At 42.6% G+C, this 20,596-nt stretch overlaps 1 protein-coding gene across 11 annotated transcripts in view; it reads right to left on the minus strand.

Moving 5' to 3' along the window:
• ULK4 (unc-51 like kinase 4) overlaps positions 1 to 20,596 on the minus strand; it is a 715,846-nt gene that overhangs the window by 194,208 nt on the left and 501,042 nt on the right. For 10 of the 11 annotated variants that reach the window (XM_055381350.2, XM_063703713.1, XM_055381348.2 and 7 more), the window contains one exon: positions 13,475 to 13,573. In XM_055381350.2, the coding sequence (XP_055237325.2) occupies positions 13,475 to 13,573 (99 nt within the window). Of the gene's footprint in view, positions 1 to 7,759; positions 7,962 to 9,288; positions 9,379 to 13,474; positions 13,574 to 20,596 lie in introns of those variants that run through there. The other variant, XM_055381351.2, reaches the window with a different exon arrangement.

The following is a 20,596-nucleotide window of genomic DNA, read 5'->3' on the forward strand; positions in this document are numbered from 1 at the left end:
AACTGGCTAGCCATATGTAGAAAGCTGAAACTGGATCCCTTCCTTACACCTTACACAAAAATTAATTCAAGATGGATTAAAGACTTACATGTTAGACCTAAAACCATAAAAACCCTAGAAGAAAACCTAGGCAATACCATTCAGGACATAGGCATGGGCAAGGACTTCATGTCTAAAACACCAAAAGCAATGGCAACAAAAGCCAAAATTGACAAATGGGATCTCATTAAACTAAAGAGCTTCTGCACAGCAAAAGAAACGACCGTCAGAGTGAACAGGCAACCTACAAAATGGGAGAAAATTTTCGCAACCTACTCATCTGACAAAGGGCTAATATCCAGAATCTACAATGAACTCAAACAAATTTACAAGAAAAAAACAAACAACCCCATCACAAAGTGGGTGAAGGATATGACCAGACACTTCTCAAAAGAAGACATTTATGCAGCCAAAACACACATGAAAAAATGCTCATCATCACTGGCCATCAGAGAAATGCAAATCAAAACAACGAGATACCATCTCACACCAGTTAGAATGGCGATCATTAAAAAGTCAGGAAACAACAGGTGCTGGAGAGGATGTGGAGAAATAGGAACACTTTTACACTGTTGGTGGGACTGTAAACTAGTTCAACCATTGTGGAAGTCAGTGTGGCGATTCCTCAGGGATCTAGAACTAGAAATACCATTTGACCCAGCCATCCCATTACTGGGTATATACCCAAAGGATTATAAATCATGCTGCCATAAAGACACATGCACACGTATGTTTACTGAGGCACTATTCACAATAGCAAAGACTTGGAACCAAGCCAAATGTCTAACAATGATAGACGGGATTAAGAAAATGTGGCACATATACACCATGGAATACTATGCAGCCATAAAAAATGATGAGTTCGTGTCCTTTGTAGGGACATGGAGGAAGCTGGAAACCATCATTCTCAGCAAACTATCGCAGGGACAAAAAAACCAAACACAGCAAGTTCTCACTGATAGGTGGAAATTGAACAATGAGAACACATGGACACAGGAAGGGGAATATCACACACCGGGGCCTGTTGTAGGGTGGGGGGAGGGTGGAGGGATAGCATTAGGAGATATACCTAATGTTAAATGACGAGTTAATGGGTGCAGCACACCAACATGGCACATGTATATATATGTAACAAACCTGCACGTTGTGCACATGTACCCTAAAACTTAAAGCATAATAAAAGAATAAAAATAAAAAGGTACCAAAAAAAAAAATTAGCCGGGCATGGTGGCGTGTGCCTGTAATCCTAGCTACTTGGGAGGTTGAGGCAGGAGAATTGCTTGAACCCGGGAGGTGGAGGTTGCAGTTAGCCAAGATGGCACCACTGCACTCCAGCCCAGGTGACAGAGTGAGACTCTGTCTCAAAAAAAAAAAAAAAAAGACAAGACACCTTTAAAAACCTTTTAATTAGCTAGACTTTGCTTTTGGCATGACCCACGTTTCACAGTTCCACATTCAATTCTTTCTTCAACCTCTCTAACTCCCATCTCTCGCCTATCGATCTGTCCCATTGCCCTAGTCTTGTTCTTTCAGTGAAATGTATTCACATTAAAGCGTTACTTCTGAAAGAGGGCTTGAAAAGAAGACAGGAGAATGCTGGAGTGTGGATCATCATGGGTGAGAATGACTTTCTGGAGGAGCTCTTTTCTGGCACACCTCATATCCCACCACATAAATGCATGTTTTTCTACTCAACCTAGAGCAGGCAGCCTTGGCCAATAACAAAATGCCATTAAAAAAACATATTGCTACGTGACAGCCACTCAAGACAAAGGCATAAAAAGTAATGGGAGAAAGCAGATCTGCAGTTCCGGGGCCTTTCTTCCCTAAAGCTAGACAAATCTAAACATTGAATGTCAGAGCCCTGGGGACTTTCCTGTTAGAAAAGGGTAATGATGCTGTGGCATCTATTTTGACTGCTCAGAGGCTTCGTGCTCACCAATGCTGCCGGGATCCTAGGGCTCGGTTTTTATGTATTGCGGTGGCTATAAGCATAGCAATTTTCCAGAAATACATGGGTCCCTGGTTAATGTCATCTGCCCTTTTGTATCCTTTCTTGTCAATCAAAGATAGGGTTTGGGTTGTTTCAGAAACACAGGCTGCCCAATGAATGTCAGGGCTAACCCTGCTAAGAAGAGGGCAACTTCTAGAGAGAAGTCTAAATGATGCAATTTTATTTATTTATTTTTTTTAATTTTTTTAATGTTCAACTCAGCTTTATTTGTGATTGCCCAAAGCTGGAAACAATCCAAATGTCCGTCAGCAGGTGAATGGATAAACAAATGTGGTACATCCATACAATGGAGTATTACTCAGCAACAAAAACGAATGAACCGCTGGTACTCACAACATGCATTTATGCAGAGTGGAAGAAACCAGACAAACAGAAGTACATACTGTAAGACTCCATTTCTATGAAATTCTAGAAATGCAGACTAATCTGTAGTGGTTACCTGGGGATAGAGGCAGGCAGGCAGGAAAGGATGAGAGGAACGGAGTATAAAGGAGCATGAAGAAACTTGGGGCGATGGCTCTTTCCCTATTTTGATTGTGGTGATGGTTTCACATTTGTATATGTATGTCAAAACTCATTAAATCACACACTTTAAATATGTGCAGTTTACTGTACGCCAATTATATGTTAATTAACAAATGGAACCTAATAGATGCAAAGGGTTTTTGTTTATTATTTTGTTTTGCCCGATAAGAAAAGGGGCATTTGGGTTTGAAGTTGATCAGCTGAAATCATCAAGGCTTTGAATACTTATCATACACTCAAGTGAAATCTTTGAGATGATATTTGGATTTATGTTGGTCTATTCTCCTAGGAGGACACTGCTAGCCTATATATCCTTTGGGCAAAATCCTTTGGAAAGTGTTTATGTACTTTTATAGAATTCCAGATTTGGATGAGTTAATGAATAAGCGAATAAACTACCCTTGTTCACCAGTAGTGTTGATTACCATGCAATTAATGAGCACTGTAATAGGAGTCACTGAATCTTGGTGCAGTATTCTGTGAGCTTGGGCAAAAGGCCCAACAGGCTTTCAGGCCTGTCTGGCTCAAGCTGTAAAATGAGAACGAAGTATTTGAGGGCTGTAGGAGACAGTATTGCCTTGAAGTTAAAGTCAGGTTTAAAGAGTCAAACTGGGATTGATGATATCCTAGCTCTGCTCCTTGCTTGCTGTATTACCTTGGGCAAATTCCATACCTTTTTTAAAACATATTTTTCTAGAGACAGGTTCTCACTCTGTCACTGGCTGGAGAGCAGTGGTGTGATCATAGTTCACTGCAGCCTCACACTCCTGTGCTTTAAGTGGTGGTCTTCCCACCTTAGCCTCCTGAGTAGCTGGGACTACAGGTGTGCTAATACTTTTTTAATGTTTTACAGAGATGGAGTCATGCTGTGTTGCTCAGGCTGGTTGTGAACTCCTGGCCTCAAGCAATCCTCCTGTCTCAGTCTCCCAAAGTGCTGGGATTACAGGTGTGAGCCACTACACCTGGCCAAATTCCATACCTTCAGAAATCACTAGTTACTTTTTTTTTTTTTTTTTTTTTTTGAGACAGAGTCTCGTTCTGTCACCCAGGCTGGAGCGCAATAGCACGATCGCAGCTCACTGCAACCTTCGCCTCCCAGGCTCAAGCCGTTCTCCTGCCTCAGCCTCCCAAGCAGTCGGGACTACAGGCATGCATCGCCACGCCTGGCTAATTTTATATTTTTAGCAGACACAGGGTTTCACAATGTTGGCCAGGCTGGTCTGGAACTCCCGACCTCTGGTTATCTGCCCGCCTCAGCCTCCCAAAGTGCTGGGATTATATGTGTGAGCCACCGTGCTCAGCCCCTAGTTATCTTCTGGTGCATCTTCTTAGTCATCATTGTCACTATCTCTACCACTCCTAGGACAACAGCGCCAGCATACTGAGTGGCACATTCTGTGCTAAGTACTTCACATCCATTATTTTATTTGATCCTCACAAAAAACATGAGGTTGGTATTGGATTATCTTTACTTTTATTATTTTTGTTTTGTTTTGTTTTGTTTTGTTTGTTTGTTTTGAAATGGAGTCTTACCCTGCCGCCCAGGCTGGAGTGCAGTGGCGTGATCTCGGCTCACTGCAACCTCCGCCTCCCGGGCCCAGGCGATTCTTCTGCCCCAGCCTCCCGAGTAACTCCTGTGCCACCACACCCGGCTATTTTTTGTATTTTTAGTAGAGACGGGGCTTCACCATGTTGGCCAGGCTAACTCCCGACCTCAAGTGATCCACCCTCCTCGGCCTCCCAAGTGTTGGAATCCCAGGCGTCAGCCACCGTGCCTGGCCAAGGATTATCTTTATTTTATAAATGAGGAAACTGGCACAGACAAAAGTTAAGTAACTTGACAAAGGTAAGATAGTTAGTGGCAAAGCTAAGGCTGAAATAGGTCTGTCTGATTCCAGCCCTGAGTCCATATTCTTGAACTACTGTGTTATACTATCATCATCTAAAAGAGTGGGATAATGATAGGGCTAATGTCAGAATTAAAAAGATGGAGGTGGCCAGATATGGTGTCTCATGCCTGCAATCTCAGCACTATGGGAGGGCAAGGAGTGGACTGGAGTTCAAGACCAGCCTGGACAACATGGCAAAACTCTCTCCCTACAAACAAATACAATAAGATTAGCTGGGCGTGGTGGCATGCACTTGTAGTCCCAGCTACTCAGGAGGCTGAGGCCGAAAAACCACTTAAGCCCAGGAGGCAAAGGTTGCAGTAGGCGAAGACTGTCACTGTACTCCAGCCTGGGCGACAGAGCCAGACCCTGTCTCAAAAAAACCAAACAAAAATAATAATAATAATAATAAGATGGATGTGGGCTGAGTGTGGTGGCTCATGCCTGTAACTCCAGCACTTGAGAGGCCAAAGCAGGAGAATTGCTTGAGGCCAGGAGTTCAAGACCAGCCTGGGCAACACAGCAAGATCCCATCTCCACAAAACATTTTTTTTTTTTAATTTTTTTTTTTTATTGATCATTCTTGGGTGTTTCTCGCAGAGGGGGATTTGGCAGGGTCATAGGACAGTAGTGGAGGGAAGGTCAGCAGACAAACAAGTGAACAAAGGTCTCTGGTTTTCCTAGGCAGAGTGTTTGTGTCCCTGGGTACTTGAGATTAGGGAGTGGTGATGACTCTTAACGAGCATGCTGCCTTCAAGCATCTGTTTAACAAAGCACATCTTGCACCGCCCTTAATCCATTTAACCCTGAGTGGACACAGCACATGTTTCAGAGAGCACAGGGTTGGGGGTAAGGTCATAGATCAACAGGATCCCAAGGCAGAAGAATTTTTCTTAGTACAGAACAAAATGAAAAGTCTCCCATGTCTACTTCTTTCTACACAGACACAGCAACCTTCCGATTTCTCAATCTTTTCCCCACCTTGCTCCCTTTTCTATTCCACAAAACCGCCATTTTCATCATGGCCCGTTCTCAATGAGCTGTTGGGTACACCTCCCAGACGGGGTGGTGGCCGGGCAGAGGGGCTCCTCACTTCCCAGTAGGGGCGGCCGGGCAGAGGCGCCCCTCACCTCCCAGACGGGGCGGCTGGTCGGGCGGGGGGTTGACCCCCCCACCTCCCTCCCGGACGGGGCAGCTGGCCGGGTGGGGGGCTGAGCCCCCCACCTCCCTCCCGGACGGGGCGGCTGGCCGGGCGCGGGGGCTGACCCCCCCCCCCCACCTCCCTCCCGGACGGGGCGGCTGGCCGGGCGGGGGGCTGACCCCCCCACCTCCCTCCTGGACGGGGCGGCCGGCCGGGCGGGGGGCTGACCCCCCCCCACCTCCCTCCTGGACGGGGCGGCTGGCCGGGCGGGGGGCTAACCCCCCCACCTCCCTAATGATGCAATTTTAAAGCAAGCGAGCCGAGCCAGTGAGCCATCACCACTACCACCTCCTACTAGAGGCCAGGCAGGACAGCAGGAGTGCTGTGGACAAATTCTCTGAATAAATTTGTACTTGAATCTATGTCTTACCAGACTTAGTCTATGCTACATTTGCTAGCTCTTTACTTCCTTTCCTACACAAATATAATTAAGTCCCTTCTCTGTAACAGGCCCCAAAGTGAAGCAAACAGATATGGCTCCTGCCTTCCTAGGGTTTACAGTTTAGTGGGAGAGACAGAGACATAAACAAGTGTTTTTGGTACCAGGTAACAGGAAGTGTTAGGACTAGGAGGCTGGGGATGCTATGGGAGCCGGGGTCTGAGGCATGCTAAACCAGTTTTCGTGGGTGTAACCAGCTTCCTAAAATAAGTGACACTGAAGCCAAGACCTGAAAGCCAAGGAAAAGTCAGCAAAATGAAAGGAGAATGAGCTAAGGGAAATCAAGGCATGTTTAAAGAACTGAAAACAGTTGGTACACAGAACATAGAATATGACTAGAAAAACCAAGAGAAAGTGCTAGAAACATAAGAAAGGGTCCAATTATCTATGATTTTGTAAGCCTGTTCAGAAGTTGGAGTTTATTAAGTCGATGCATGACAGGATGAGTTTTGTATTTTGGAAAGAAGACTCTGACTGTACCATGGAGAAGACAGTAGAGGGAGCAAGAACAGGCAGAGAATCCAGGTGGAAGGCTCCTGTGGTCCTGTAAGGGCAGGAGGATGGTGGTGGCCTTCATGATAGTGCTCATGGCAATAAGGAGAAAATGGCAGTCTGTAACATGTGATGTGTGATGTGTTTGGATGGCAGAACTGCCAGGGCTTGATGAAACGGGGCAGGATGGTGAAGGGAAAGACAAGAATGATGTCCACATTCTTGGCTTGGGCAATTGAGTGGAAGTTAGTTTCATTCACTGACAGACAAAGCACAAAAGGAGGAACAGTTTTATTTTTATTATTTTATTTTTTGAAGATGGAGTCTCACTCTGTCACCCAGGCTGGAGTGCAACGGCACCATCTCAGCTCACTGCAACCTCCGCCTCCTGGTTTCTCGGCTCACTGCAACCTCTGCCTCCTGGTTTCAAGCAATTCTCCTGCCTCAGTCTCCCAAGTAGTTGGGACTACAGGCATGCGCCACCATGCCTGGTTAATTTTTGTATTTTTAGTAGATACAGGGTTTCACCATACTGGCCAGGCTGGTCTCAAACTCCTGACCTCAAGTGATCTGCCCACCTCAGCCTCCCAAAGTGCTGGGATTACAGTTGTGAGCCACCATGCCCGGCCCCAAGTTTTATTTAAAAATTTTTTTTTTTAGAGACCAGGTCTCACTATGTTGCCCAGGCTGGTCTTGAACTCCTGGGTTCAAGCGATCCTCTTGCCTTGGCCTTCTAAAGTAGGAACAGTTTTCAGGAGGTACTTATGAGTTTGTTTTAACCCTGTTGAATCTGAGGTACTTATGGCGTATCCAGTGGAAATGTCCAGAAGGCAGATGGGCGGTGGCTACTCAGAAAGAGGGGTATCATCTTTAAATGGAGTACTGACTCCTTAGAGGAGCTGCTTAGTATAGAACTAATAAAATCCCCAATCTCTTGGGTTTGACTTGCAAAAAGACTACTACTACCCCTGGGCTCCATCACCATAAACCATAATCACATCACCATAAAGCATTACCTGTATTTCATGCCACTGACTGTGAAGTCAGCAGGAAACAGAAGGAGAACAGGCAAGTACAAGTCCACCACCATTTGAAAAGAAAAATCTGCTCATGTACTTTGTGAAAGGAAGAAATTTAGTAATAAAAATGGAAAACAGAAATGAACTTTTTCTACATTGCGTTTTATTTTTAATTTATTTTTATGTTAATTTACGTATTTTTAAAACTGGCACAGTGATCTCAGAAACATGAATTGATAAGAATCATTAGATGTTCAGGCGACAGCTTGGTCTCCCAGTTATCTAGTATAGCCACACTGATACAAGTTGAGGACTGGGTCCTAAATGGACTGTCGAGGACCATCTTTTCAGTGGCCAAAAAAGGCACACATGATTCATGTGAAATAAACAGAACAATATAAATTAGTCTAAATACTGGCACCTTTGATATATAATAAAGAGTATTTTTAAAATAATACCATAGGAAATATCTATTTTAATTAAGGGACAAGCAGGCTGTAGCATCATTTCTTATCATAGTTAACTATCTAGTTTAAAAACTTATCTAGAATATATACTTTGGCTTCTCATTTTCTTTCTTTCAGGAATAAAACACTTTGGTCAAACAAGCACCTTGCTTTATCTTTCCTTCAGGAGACAGTCAACTTATTATATCCTATATTAGCCATATCTTATACTATGGTTACCAATTGAGGGTTTGAAGTTCCCCCTGAAATTGTGAACTGCATGCTGAACTCCGCATATAAGCAAGTCTAGGCATTTTTATGGTAAGAGAATCAAGAATAATCAGATTGTCAAAACAGACTTAGAATCACTGTCTTATATAAACATTTCACTACGGCTCTCCTACAGTGTATATTATAAATATAGGTCATAAATTATAGGTTGACAGGTTTCATATTCTCTTAAGGATAAGTAGGTTTACTTTCATAGGACCATATCTGGAAAAAACCTCAAAAGCTAACAAGTTCATTCTGTTGCCTTTAGGCCAAATGCTTCCAAAATTATCCAAGTCAGATGAAAACTGAAAGTGTGTTTATTTTTCCCTACGGGAAAGCAATTCCAGCACCTCATTCTGTAACCTATTACATTTTTAAACAACCACTGTAAAATTTATCTTTGGTCTGTATGTGCTCTAGTTTAGGTCCTCAATAGCCTTATTACTACTTTTCTTCACTTTATACACAGCTATAAATGTGTGTTAATCTTTCCCAGAGAAGACATATGGCAGTGTTCTTGTTACAGGCCATTTTTATACCTAATGGTTCCAATGATAAATGTGTATATATTGTACATAATGCAGCCTACACACATTAGGCATACATCTAGCCAATATACTAGAACCTAACTGTGATCAAGTTACAAGTAACTGGAGCGCAGTGTCACAAAGAGCTGAGAAAAACCTCTCAGAGGACAATTTTATTCTTTGGGTAATCACCTGCCCTGAACACTGGGTGGCATCACCATTGGGCTGCAGGGCTCTAAGCAGGACAGTGAAAGCTGCAGCTCCAGCAGAATTCCAGAAGAAAGGCGGGAAGACCTCTAAGCAGTGGATAGTATTCAAGGAAACTGGACCCTGTGCTTTTACATACGTAAATATTCAAGGTAAGGAACCAGAAGACATCTGGAAATAAGCAGGGAACAAGAGGGGGCCTTTGGGAGGGACTTACAAACACAAGGGCGGATGTCTATAAAGAAGGTTCCAAGAATCGTCTTGTAAAGAATCCTAAACTGAGCAGAGGGGTAGCATCGGAGGTTGGCTGGGTGAGAGAGACAAAAGAAGCACTTTATGAGGGCAGGAGGGACTATTCCAACAAATCATAGCAAGCAGAGGATAAGGCTAAAAATCAGACATAATATGTGATCAAAGGGGAAATTTTCGAGAAATGACAGTTGATCATTTCTCCCAGGTATCATCTCATTTAATCCTCAGGTTCAGAGACAAAGAGTGCCCCATCCAAGATCACACAGCTGGGCAGCAGCAGAACCAGATATTCAGTCTTGGATTTCTGACTCAAAATCCACAGCTCCCGGCAACCTCTGGCCAGAATCGTATGATATTCCAATTCAAGTAATTGGGGGATAGTACCACGTATAAAAAAAATGCTACATGAATTTCAGGAACTATTGGTAGTACAGACTATTAAATTGTCATATTCCTAATATAAGGTTGAACCAAATGAAACTGCTACTTTTGTAGGCCTCAAATGGTCGGATATTGGCAATTTTATGTGATTCAATGTAATATCAAGGAATCAAAAACGGAAGGTGTCAGCCTAAATTTAGAGCCCAAGGTGGTACCCTCTTGTGTTTAAATTTTATAAAAAACAGAAAAAGAATAGTGAGAGAAGAATACATAAAGCATGCTAATAAATATTTAAATGCAAAATCCTCAGATACCAACAAAAACTACCATTTCACGTTTAATGTTCTATACTCACCTTCCTCCCTGATTACTGGAATTCCTAAAGTCAGCCTTCTGGGGAATCTTCTGATTTTGAACTTAGTAGATGCATACTGCCGTATTTAATAGACCTCTGTGGCCTACACAGAGCCATCTATCTGCTCCAAGTTCCTGGTTCTCTGCTCTTCATCTACATCAGAACCTCCAGAAAGCTCCCTAGGCAGCACCTAGGCCACTCCAGGGTAGAGAATTAAGTCTGCATTTCAAGTTTCATCTACTGCTCCATCCAGGGATTTTTCATTAGGGCCTACAGCATTTGGGTTGTTAGATTAGATTATCTGGAATAGACGCCTGTTCAACAAACAATTCTGAAAGAAGCAGATTCCTCCAGGAGAGGAGATGGGAGTATCTACTCTCTTTCCACTGAGAGTTAAATCCAATCACTCAAACCCAGCAATTAAACAGTGTAATCAGGGCAGCTCTTATAAGGAGTGTAAGCAAACCCAGGTTCATCAGAGCCACTCTGTGTTGGTGTTCCTCACATTTTGAAGACATAATCATTTCTATTTCATAATTAACTCTGCTAAGTAATTAGATATAACTACATAAAACAGAAGTGTAAAATATTTTGTGCTTCCTAAAAAAAAATGCTTTGTGAAGTCTACAAGCATTTTTGTCCATTTATGTGTTTGTCATAAATGGACAAAAAGGCTATCATCCTTAGGATGAAAAGGCAAAAAGTAGCCTCCATTCAGAACATCTTAAACTATGAAAAATGCATCTGGAAATGACTCCATGTTCGAGCTAAGAATATCTTCCATTCATGAAGACCTCCAAAACTTAAAAACAGCCAAAACAGAATGGCTTTCGAATCAAAACATTGTATTTCAGTGAGACTATTCCCAAACATGGAATAAAGTTAAGAGTTTAACGTGTTTGCAGTTAATCCAGAGGCCAAGGAGAATGGTGGTAGGGAAAATGTACACTCAGTTCAGACACTGAGCTCTCTTGTATTTTTATCCTTTGTAAGCTTTGGGGTACTTATGTGGAAGGCAAGGATGGGCCTATGTCAGAAGGAAAGAAGGGCTAAGTAAGATCAAAGGTAAAGCACTAACAGAATCTAGCTCATTGTCAGCACTGGTTAACAGTGCTGAAATTGCGTTTTTTTGAGACAGGGTCTCACTCTTTCACTCTTTTGCCCAGGCTAGAGTGCAGTGGTGTCATCATTGCTGGCTGCCACCTCACACTCCTGGGCTCAAGCAATCCTCAAGCCTCAGCCTCCCAAGTAGCTAGAACTACAGGTGTGCACCACCACACCTGGCCAAATTTTAAACATTTTTGTAGAGACGGAGTCCTGCTATGTTGCCTAGGCTAGTCTCAAATGCCAGGACCCAATCAATTCTCCCATCTCAACCTCCCAAAGTGCCAATATTACAGGCATGAGCCACCACACCTGGCCTGTATCAATTTTTATATAGCTATATTTGTTGAACACATACTATATGCCAGGTACTGTTCATTTAATCCTCAAAATAACTTCATGATCTCATTAGCATTACTAACTTCATTTTACAGGTGAAGAAACTGCGGCATCAATAAATTAAGTAACAAATATTGTTAGTTAATATTTGTCCAAAGTCACACAGCTGGTAAGTGGCAGAGCTAAATTGAGCCCATGCCCATGAACTCTGCATGCAATACTGTCTTGCATTATTATTGTTATTGTTCACTTTATTTCTTATATTTCATCTTCCATGTAATTTCTAACTTATAATTCCATGGAACATGGATATCACAGAAAAATTCCATTTAAGGAATACCATGAAGCCATAAAAAAGGATGAGTTCATGTCCTTTGTAGGGACATGGATGAAGCTGGAAACCATCATTCTCAGCAAACTATCACAGGGACAAAAAACCAAACACCACATGTTCTCACATGGGAATTGAACAATGAGAACACTTGGACACAGGAAGGGGAACACCACACACCGGGGCCTGTCATGGGGTCAGGGGATGGGGGAGGGATAGCATTAGGAGATATACCTAATGTAAATGATGACTTAATGGGTGCAGCACACCAACATGGCACATGTATACATATGTAACAAACCTGCATATTGTGCACATGTACCCTAGAACTTAAAGTATAATAAAAAAATAAAAATAAAAAAGAAAAATTCCATTTAAGAAAGGGCAACTATATGTTCTTAACTAGAAAGATGATAAAATTAGGCCGGGTGTGGTGGCTCACACCTGTAATCCCAGCAATTTGGGAGGCCAAGGCGGGTGGATCACTTGAAGCCAGGAATTTGAGACCGGCCTGGACAATATGGTGAAACCCCGTCTCTACTAAAAATGCAAAAATTAGCTGGGCGTGGTGGTAGGCACCTGTAATCCCAGCTACTTGGGAGGCTGAGGCAGGAGAATTGCTTGAACCTGGTAGGCGGATGCTGCAGTGAGCTGAGATCATGCCACCTCACTCCAGCCTGGGCAAGAGAGCAAGACTTCATCAGAAAAGAAAAGAAAAAAAAAAGATGATAGAATTAATTGGCAAAAATATATAGTTAAAATTAATTAGGAATAATAATTTGATTTTAAAAGACTGGGAAGTTTTGTAGGCAGTGAAATTATATGTTTAAAACAGTTTTTTTAATTTTTTATTTTTTGAGATGGAGTCTCGCTTTTTCACCCAGGCTGGAGTGAAGTGGCACGATCTTGGCTCACTGCAACCTCTGCCTTCTGGGTTCAAGTGATTCTCCTGACTCAGCCTCCCGAGTAGCTGGAATTACAGGTGCACACCACCACGCCTGGCTAATTTTTTTTGTATTTTTAGTAGAGACGGGGTTTCACCATACTGGTCAGGCTGGTCTCGAACACCTGACTCAAATGATCCACTCACCTTGGTTTCCCAAAGTGCTAGGCTAAAACTGTTTAATATGTCCAAACTCTGAATTTCTGTTGAGCTCTTTTTGTATATTCAATGGTCATGTATAGTCTTACCTGTTTTTATTTAATTTTGCTTATTTCATTCCATTTCTATTGAGATTGAGGGGGTGTGCCCTAGGTCTGTGTCTGTGCTTTTGCATTTCTGGGGAAGTCCTGCATGCCAAGTCAAACTCTAAAATATCTTTCTGAAAAGAAATTGATTCCCATAGCAATTTCTTCTTTCCTCTTAGAATTCATTTGTTGAATTTTTTACCTCACATTTGTTAAGAAAGTAATTAGATTTGAGATTTTGCCTTACCTAAATATCTATTTAAATGAATAAGCCACCTGGTTTTAAAATAAAGTAGAGATTTAGTTTTCCAGGCCAAATAATCTTCTGAAAGTTCTTTTGGCTCTAGTTTTGAAGGGAATAAAAATAACATAGAAACTCAAGAGATCATGAAATTCAAATAAAATTACTTCAACTTCAGTAATGCTCCAAAAGACATACAGGTGAGCTCTTACCAGTGGAATGAGCAGGCTAATCAGGTCTGTCAGAGGTCTGTTGAGCAGCAGCAGGTCTTCTGCAGCCTGAGTGTCCTCTCCTGAGCCAGACTTCTGGGCCTGGAACAGGGAGAAGAGAAATGAAAGACGGTCTTGGTGATTAGTCAGCTTGGCCAAAGGAAACAGGACCACTCCATCGGGCAGACACAAGGGGCTGAGGAAGCATTCTACCTCGGTTCCCAAGGATGGAATAGATGGAGGCCCCAGAAGAGATACTGTGCTTTGTTATGACATAACAAGGAGTGTAGATATTGCCACTGCCGCCAGCTCAGGCTACAGAGGCTGACCTGGACAGCACATAGATAAAGCAATTACAAAGGTTGCTAATGGAGGAATAATGGTGATGTCCCATATATTGCAGTGAGGAAGCGCTTAATCTTTTTTTTCTTTTTGAGTTGGAGTCTCGCTCTGTCACCCAGGCTGTCGTGCAGTGGCACAATCTCAGCTCACTGCAACCTCTGCCTCCTGGGTTCAAGCGATTCTCCTGACTCAGCCTCCTGAGTAGCTAAGATTACAGGCTCTTGCCACCACGCCTCGCTAGTTTTTGTATTTTTAGTAGAGATGGGGTTTTGCCATGTTGGCCAGGCAGGTCTCTAACTCCTGACCTCACGTGATCCACCCATCACAGCCTCCCAAAATGCTGGCATTGCAGATGTTAGCCACCGCGCCCAGCCAAAAGTGCTTTATCTTAACCATCCTGAAACTAGGTGCTGAAGAAAACTGAACTTTAGAGAAGCTGGGTAGTTTGTCTAACACCTCACAGATAAGGAGTGACAAAGCCAGAGGACCAAACCCAGGCTGACTCCAAGTCACAAATGCTAATCTCCTCTGAGCACATTTATGCACATGATACATACCAAGTGCATTCTGCTATGCTTTCCTTCTCTATATGCATACATATGCTCAAATAACATCTAAAATATTTGTCCAACATATCACTGCATGAATAGGCTTCAAATACAGGTAGATATTCCTATGAATGTTTAGACTTAAATGGCAATGAAAATAAATGAGTGAGTGGTTTTTACATTGTGTGTCTTCTCGCAGGGGTTTTATAGAACTGTCTAATTCCAAAGGAGATTTCTATCATAGAGATGAATAATTTTATATTGAAAAATGGTATGGATTATTTTTTGCATTTGCTATAATATGTAGACTCCCTTCCTCTCTGTTTTTACGTTTACTCAGAAGAAACAAAACCACTTTTCAATAATGACCTTTGCCAGAGCCAACAGAGCAGGCCACAGGCTGCCCTGCCTTGAGTCATTAACCTGGACTCCAGGACCCTTCTCATAAATGCCTAGTTTCCTTCTGCACTTCTGGCCTATGGACAGAATTTCAGTTGCCTGTTTTCTTTGGTTCAGAAGAACTTGACCGAAAATCGGACACCTGTTTTTAACAACTTGCGCATCTCAACAGATAAGGAGAACAAGGGTCATCATTAGCTTGGAGCTTCTCTCTCACTTCCCTGACTGACTTTATCGGAAATGGAGAATTTCCTTTCAGGAAACAAATGTGCAGCACTATCCAAGAGGTCTGAACCCTTCTGAATCTTGGCCGTTGATCCCTTGCCCTCTGAAACATTATCTGACATGGAATATTAGCCTTTCCACATTACCACATTATCCCTTAGAGCAGACTGATTTCCTCCTGGGAGAGATAAGGCAGTCTTGCAAATCAGCAATGAGGCAGCAGTGAGGGGTATGGTGCCTCCTTTCCAAACACACACAAGCAAGCGAACGGGGCCACAGCACAAGAAACACTGTAGGACTTTTTCCACCAGGATGTCCCATGGTCCTCCAGATCCTCCGAGATCTGCATAGTCATACGTCATAGTCGCCAAGAAACATCGACCCAGCCTACCAGTATTCATGTGGCCACCTCCTTGCAAAGTTGCCAAGAGTTCCAGAAGAAAGAGAAGGCTACAGCTTTGCACAACAGAGAGGTGGCACAAAAGACAGACAGCAGAAATTCCACTCTCCCCACAAAAGTACTGGCCCACAAAGGAAGCTCTGTGCAACAAAAGGACACCTGCCTGGATGCAGCAATAAACACTGAAGCCCCCAGAATCAAATGCAAAGGCCCAGGCCTGCCTTGCCTCTCAGCCTCTCTCCAATTTCCCAACATCAGACTCCCTCATGTCAGCCTCCTAACTCCTGGATTTGCCACCCTTTGTGTGCATCTTGTACAGGGCCCGTGTCCCTGTCACAACATCATGACTGTCTGCTCCATCCAGGTCCTCTGACTTTGCTTCTGGTCCCACTGACCCCTTTCCAGAACCACTCCCTTTTGTCATTGCTGTGTGTGAACTCACCCCACTCCTAGCAATCCCCTAGCTGTTATAACCCAGGCGAGAGAGGATGCTAGCCTGGGCTACGGTGATACCAGCAGGGTTTGAGAGAGGCAATTGGATGTGTTAGATGTTTATGGTAAAACCTACATGATTTGGTGACAGATTAGATGTGGGATATAAAAAAAGAGGAAAATTTTAAGAATGCCTCCAGGTTTCTGGTTTGCGTGGCAGGGTGAGTGGGGCAGGGCTTGCTGGCAGGGAAATGGATTTGGGAGGTAGATGCTGAGTTCAGCTTTGGTCTATGGGGCATTCTAGAGGTCCTATTGAGCAAGCTGCTAGGTATATGAATATTGATTTCAAAGAAGAACTTTAGGTAGAAATATACATTTAGTAGCCTTAAACATACCAAACTAAAGAAGGTGACATTCCTTTGGAACTTGTCACCCTTTAGTTAAACCATGAGATCCTAGAGGATGGGGACTGAATCATATTCATCTTTACATTGCGAACGTGCAACATGATGGTGTTTGGAGAGCACAGTAAGTGTTGAATTGATCTGAGCCACACCATTGACACTTATGCTCTAGTGTGTGCTAAAACCTGCTGGAGATATAAGACAGGAACTGAGCTGGGCATGGTGGCTCATGCTTGTAATTCCAGCACGTTGGGAGGCCGAGGCGGGTGGCCTGTCAATTTCTGGGCCATATTTAACATTAAATAGCAATACAGCATTACCTAAAGTGAGATAACAGAATACAGCTTCTTAGTATTAAAAAAAAAGGCCAGGTATAATACAGTTCTCTTACATCTAGCATTGCTACACAAATCTAGCACACAGAAGTAGGTAATCAACAGAGGTCTGCTAAATATACACAGAAGTAAGGCATCTATAAAGAACAAGAGACAGTTACTTTCTCAAGTAGTTCCTGTCTTATTTATCTTTTTGAGATGCAGTCTCTCTCTTTCATCCAGGCTGGAGTGCAGTGGCATGATCTCGGCTTACTGCAACTTCTGCCTCCTGGGTTCAAGCAATTCCCCTGCCTCAGCCTCCCAAGTGGCTGGGATTACGGGTCCCCGCAAGCATGACTGGCTAATTTTTATATTTTTAATAGAGATGGGGTTTCACCATGTTGGCCAGGCTGCTCTCAAACTCCAGACCTCATGATCTGCCTGCCTCAGCCTCCCAAAGTGCTGGGATTACCGGTGTCAGCCACCACGCCCAGCCTTTATTTTTATTTTTTGAGATGGAGTCTCGCTCTGTCACCCAGGCTGGAGTGCAGTGGCGTGATCTCGGTTCACTGAAACCTCCACCTCCCAGGTTCAAATGATTCTCCTGCTTCAGCCTCCCGAGTAGCTAGGACTACAGGTGTGTGCCACCACACCCGGCTAATTTATTTATTTATTTATTTTATTTTTAGTAGAGACAAGATTTCACCATGTTGGCCAGGCTGGTCTTGAACTCCTGACCACATGTGATCTGCCCACCTGGGCCTCTCCCAAAGGGCTGGAATTACAAGCATGAGTCACCATGCCCAGCCCAGTTCCTGTCGTTGTATCTCCAGCAGGTTTTAGCACACAGTGGAGCATAACTGTCAATGGTGTGGTTCGGATCAATTCAATTCAACACTTACTGTGCTCCCCAAACACGATCATGTTGCACATTCACAATGCAAAGATGAATATGATTCAGTCCCCATTATCTAGGATCTCATGGTTTAACTAAAAGGATGACAAGTTCCAAATAACTGTGCTAAGGCAGAATATGAAAACTGCTATAATAGAGGTAGAAATAAAGTTTAGGTTAAGGAGGGAAGTAGGATAATGTCACAATTGACTTCATCACTTGGATGGTGGGGATGGGGTCTACTAGGAGTCATATGGAGTACAAATATTTCACATGTGGAAATTTCATGAAGAAAGGCACAGGAGTGACAAAGCACAGCATCCACTTACAAGATGGCAGTGCAACTGTCTGATTGGGGTATGGGCAGCATGGAGGTCAGGCAGATGAGCTGGAAAGGTACCCTGGGGCTCGACTGTATAAGCCTTTGAATGTCTCAGCAAGGAGTCAGTAAGTTATAGATAATGAGATGTCACTGAAGTTTTCAAAGGAAGGGAGAAACTATCAGGACTATGGGCTATGACAGAAAAATCTCATCCGCATTCAACAACCAGGCAGAGGGTAGTTTATAGTGAAGGCCAACAAGGGGAAGGCCGTGAAGGAATCAAGTTGGATAATTACAAGAGATGTTAAAAACAGACAGCCCCCTAAAATAGCCCCCAACTGCGCATAGCCTTTATGTGTATGTGGGACTAAGAAAGACTCAGTAGCCACATTACAGTCTTTCAACAATACTGACACATCTGCAAATCAACAGCAGTTTAATGGTCCTACTATCAAGAGGATGAGGTAACAAGCTTCCCCATACCACCTCAGAAAGGATAAACAAGGCCCAGATTGGAAAGTCAGGTGACCTGAATTAGAATAATAAATATTTGTCTTCCCTAGAAAAGCCCTCCCTAATCTCAAAATTGGGTTTGGTCCCCTGCCTCATTATTCATTCTGCAGCATGTAATACCTTTCAATTGCTGCATTTTCACACATGCAATAAGATGAAGATTTGCTTCATTACTTGTATGTTGACAGTCTTCCCTATTAAACTGTAAGCTTCCTGAGAGCTAACACCCTTTCTCCCTTGATTCCTGCTGAAATTACAGGTGCCTAGCCCTATGCTAGGCTCCTAAGTACAAAACAACTCATAAGCCTGCTAGGAGTTAGTCAGTAAATATGAACTGAGCACTCTTCCATGCACCAGGATGTAGAAATGAGAAAGTCATGGCCCACAGGAGGCCCCCTGTAAACAAAAAAGGAAGCACCTGTCTTCTTGTTGCTGTTCATGATACAGTAACCACTTATTGGTCACCTTCACTGGGCCAGGTATATGTATGCCACTTTACATCTATACATAATTATATATATTTTATTCTCCCATTGAAGTCTCACAACCACCCAGCAGAGTGGTGACCACATCTACTTTCCAGATGAGGAAACTGATACTCAGGTGCAGTAACTTGCCCGAGGTTATAGAGGTGGGGAGTGGTATAGCGGTGTGTCTGGGATTTGAATCTAAGGCATTCCAGCCTGCACAACCCACATGTCCCCACCACACCAGTGAGTCTCAGGCACTTTGTCTCTGCCTCCATTATCTTTCACACATAACATTCAGAGGTGAACAGGGACCAGTTTTAAATCATGGGGAAGGTAGTGGGTAGGGACTGAACTTCTGATGGAGATTCTGACACGTGCCTGCCTTTGCTCCCCCATACACGTACTTGCATCATACCACTCTCCTCCCTGGAAAAGTGCTTTGTGAATCTAAGCATTATTATAATTTTAAGCACTGGCCTCTCTCAATTCTTCTACTTTTAAGAAGCTCCTATTAGAAATAGATACAGGTTTCAAGTGCAGAAGAATCCCCAGTGTGAGAAGTATGTCTATAAATGGAAGGGGTGACTTAGGGTTTTGGAAAGTACTTATGGCTCAGTGTTTCAAGGCAGATATGTCTTTGATTCACATTCCATTTCTTTTCCCAACTCTTTCACCTAATTCAGCCTCAAGGACTCCTCCTCCTTCATATTGACACCAGGTGTCATGGAGATCAAAGTCAGTGGTCAAGGCCAAAAGCAATACATGGCAGATATTATGAGGGATGATTTAGAAAGATGGTAGCAGTAAAATGTACACTGGTGTTCAAGGTTATGAAAACAATAAAAAAAACAGTGATCTACTGGGAAACCAGCAAGTTGGAAATAGAAAATTCAAAAATATTTTGTTTTAAGGAGTTTCCTTTTAAAACACCCCTGAATATCTACCTAATCACTTGTAGTAAAAAAAAGAATTTCTATTATTCTGAAGATTTTTAACTTCTGATCCTTTTTCTGTCTACAATTTACAAGAAAATCTTTTACAGATTGTCATCAAGGTATCCTGTAAGAGTAACTATCAACTACATCTCAAAGAATTACAAAAATCTACCACTACGGAAACTGAAATAAGAAACTGTGTTTTCTGAAAAGAAACTTACTAGAATGGAGAGGAAAAGATAGGAGAAATACATAATTAGGGATTATTTAAGTACGTAACAATTATTTACTGTTAATTTGGAATTATTATAAATGAGCTAATAAAAGCAGCTAGGTAATTCAAAGGCCATGGCTTTTTAATTAATCTACTGGCTTTACAGTTTGGGTTTAATACTTAGTAACTAATAATATTTGTTGAGGGGATCTTGGATTTATTAAATCATATTAGACAAGCTAAATACTTGACCAGCTTAACCGTGGATAAAAGATATCATTTATCATAATGATGAATAACAGAGGCTATCCTGGGGTCTAGGGAGTCATTCTTGGCTCTGCTACTGTGACTTTGGCAAGGTATCAAAACAGTTTGGTTTCAATTTTAGCTTCTGCGTCTATCCAAGCTTGGATACTGCCATTTGATATACATCTCTTGCAATTGTATCAGGATTTTAAATATAACAATAAATTCACCTTGGCCCTGTCACTTTCACTTGATCTAAATATCAGATGACTCCATCGGTTAGACAGAGCATTAAATAAAACAGGCATAGGAAAGTACTCTATAAAACCACACCTGCTTCCTGCCTTACAGCATGATGCTAAGTAAATACAGGTTAGTTTATGGCTAATTGGCTTTTTCCATAGCCACTGAATACACCTCTATTCCTCAAAACCATCTCACAAGTCGATGGTGTCAGTCATAAGGG

Source organism: Gorilla gorilla, chromosome 2 (genome assembly GCF_029281585.2).
Source record: "Gorilla gorilla gorilla isolate KB3781 chromosome 2, NHGRI_mGorGor1-v2.1_pri, whole genome shotgun sequence".
Lineage (NCBI taxonomy): Eukaryota > Metazoa > Chordata > Mammalia > Primates > Hominidae > Gorilla > Gorilla gorilla.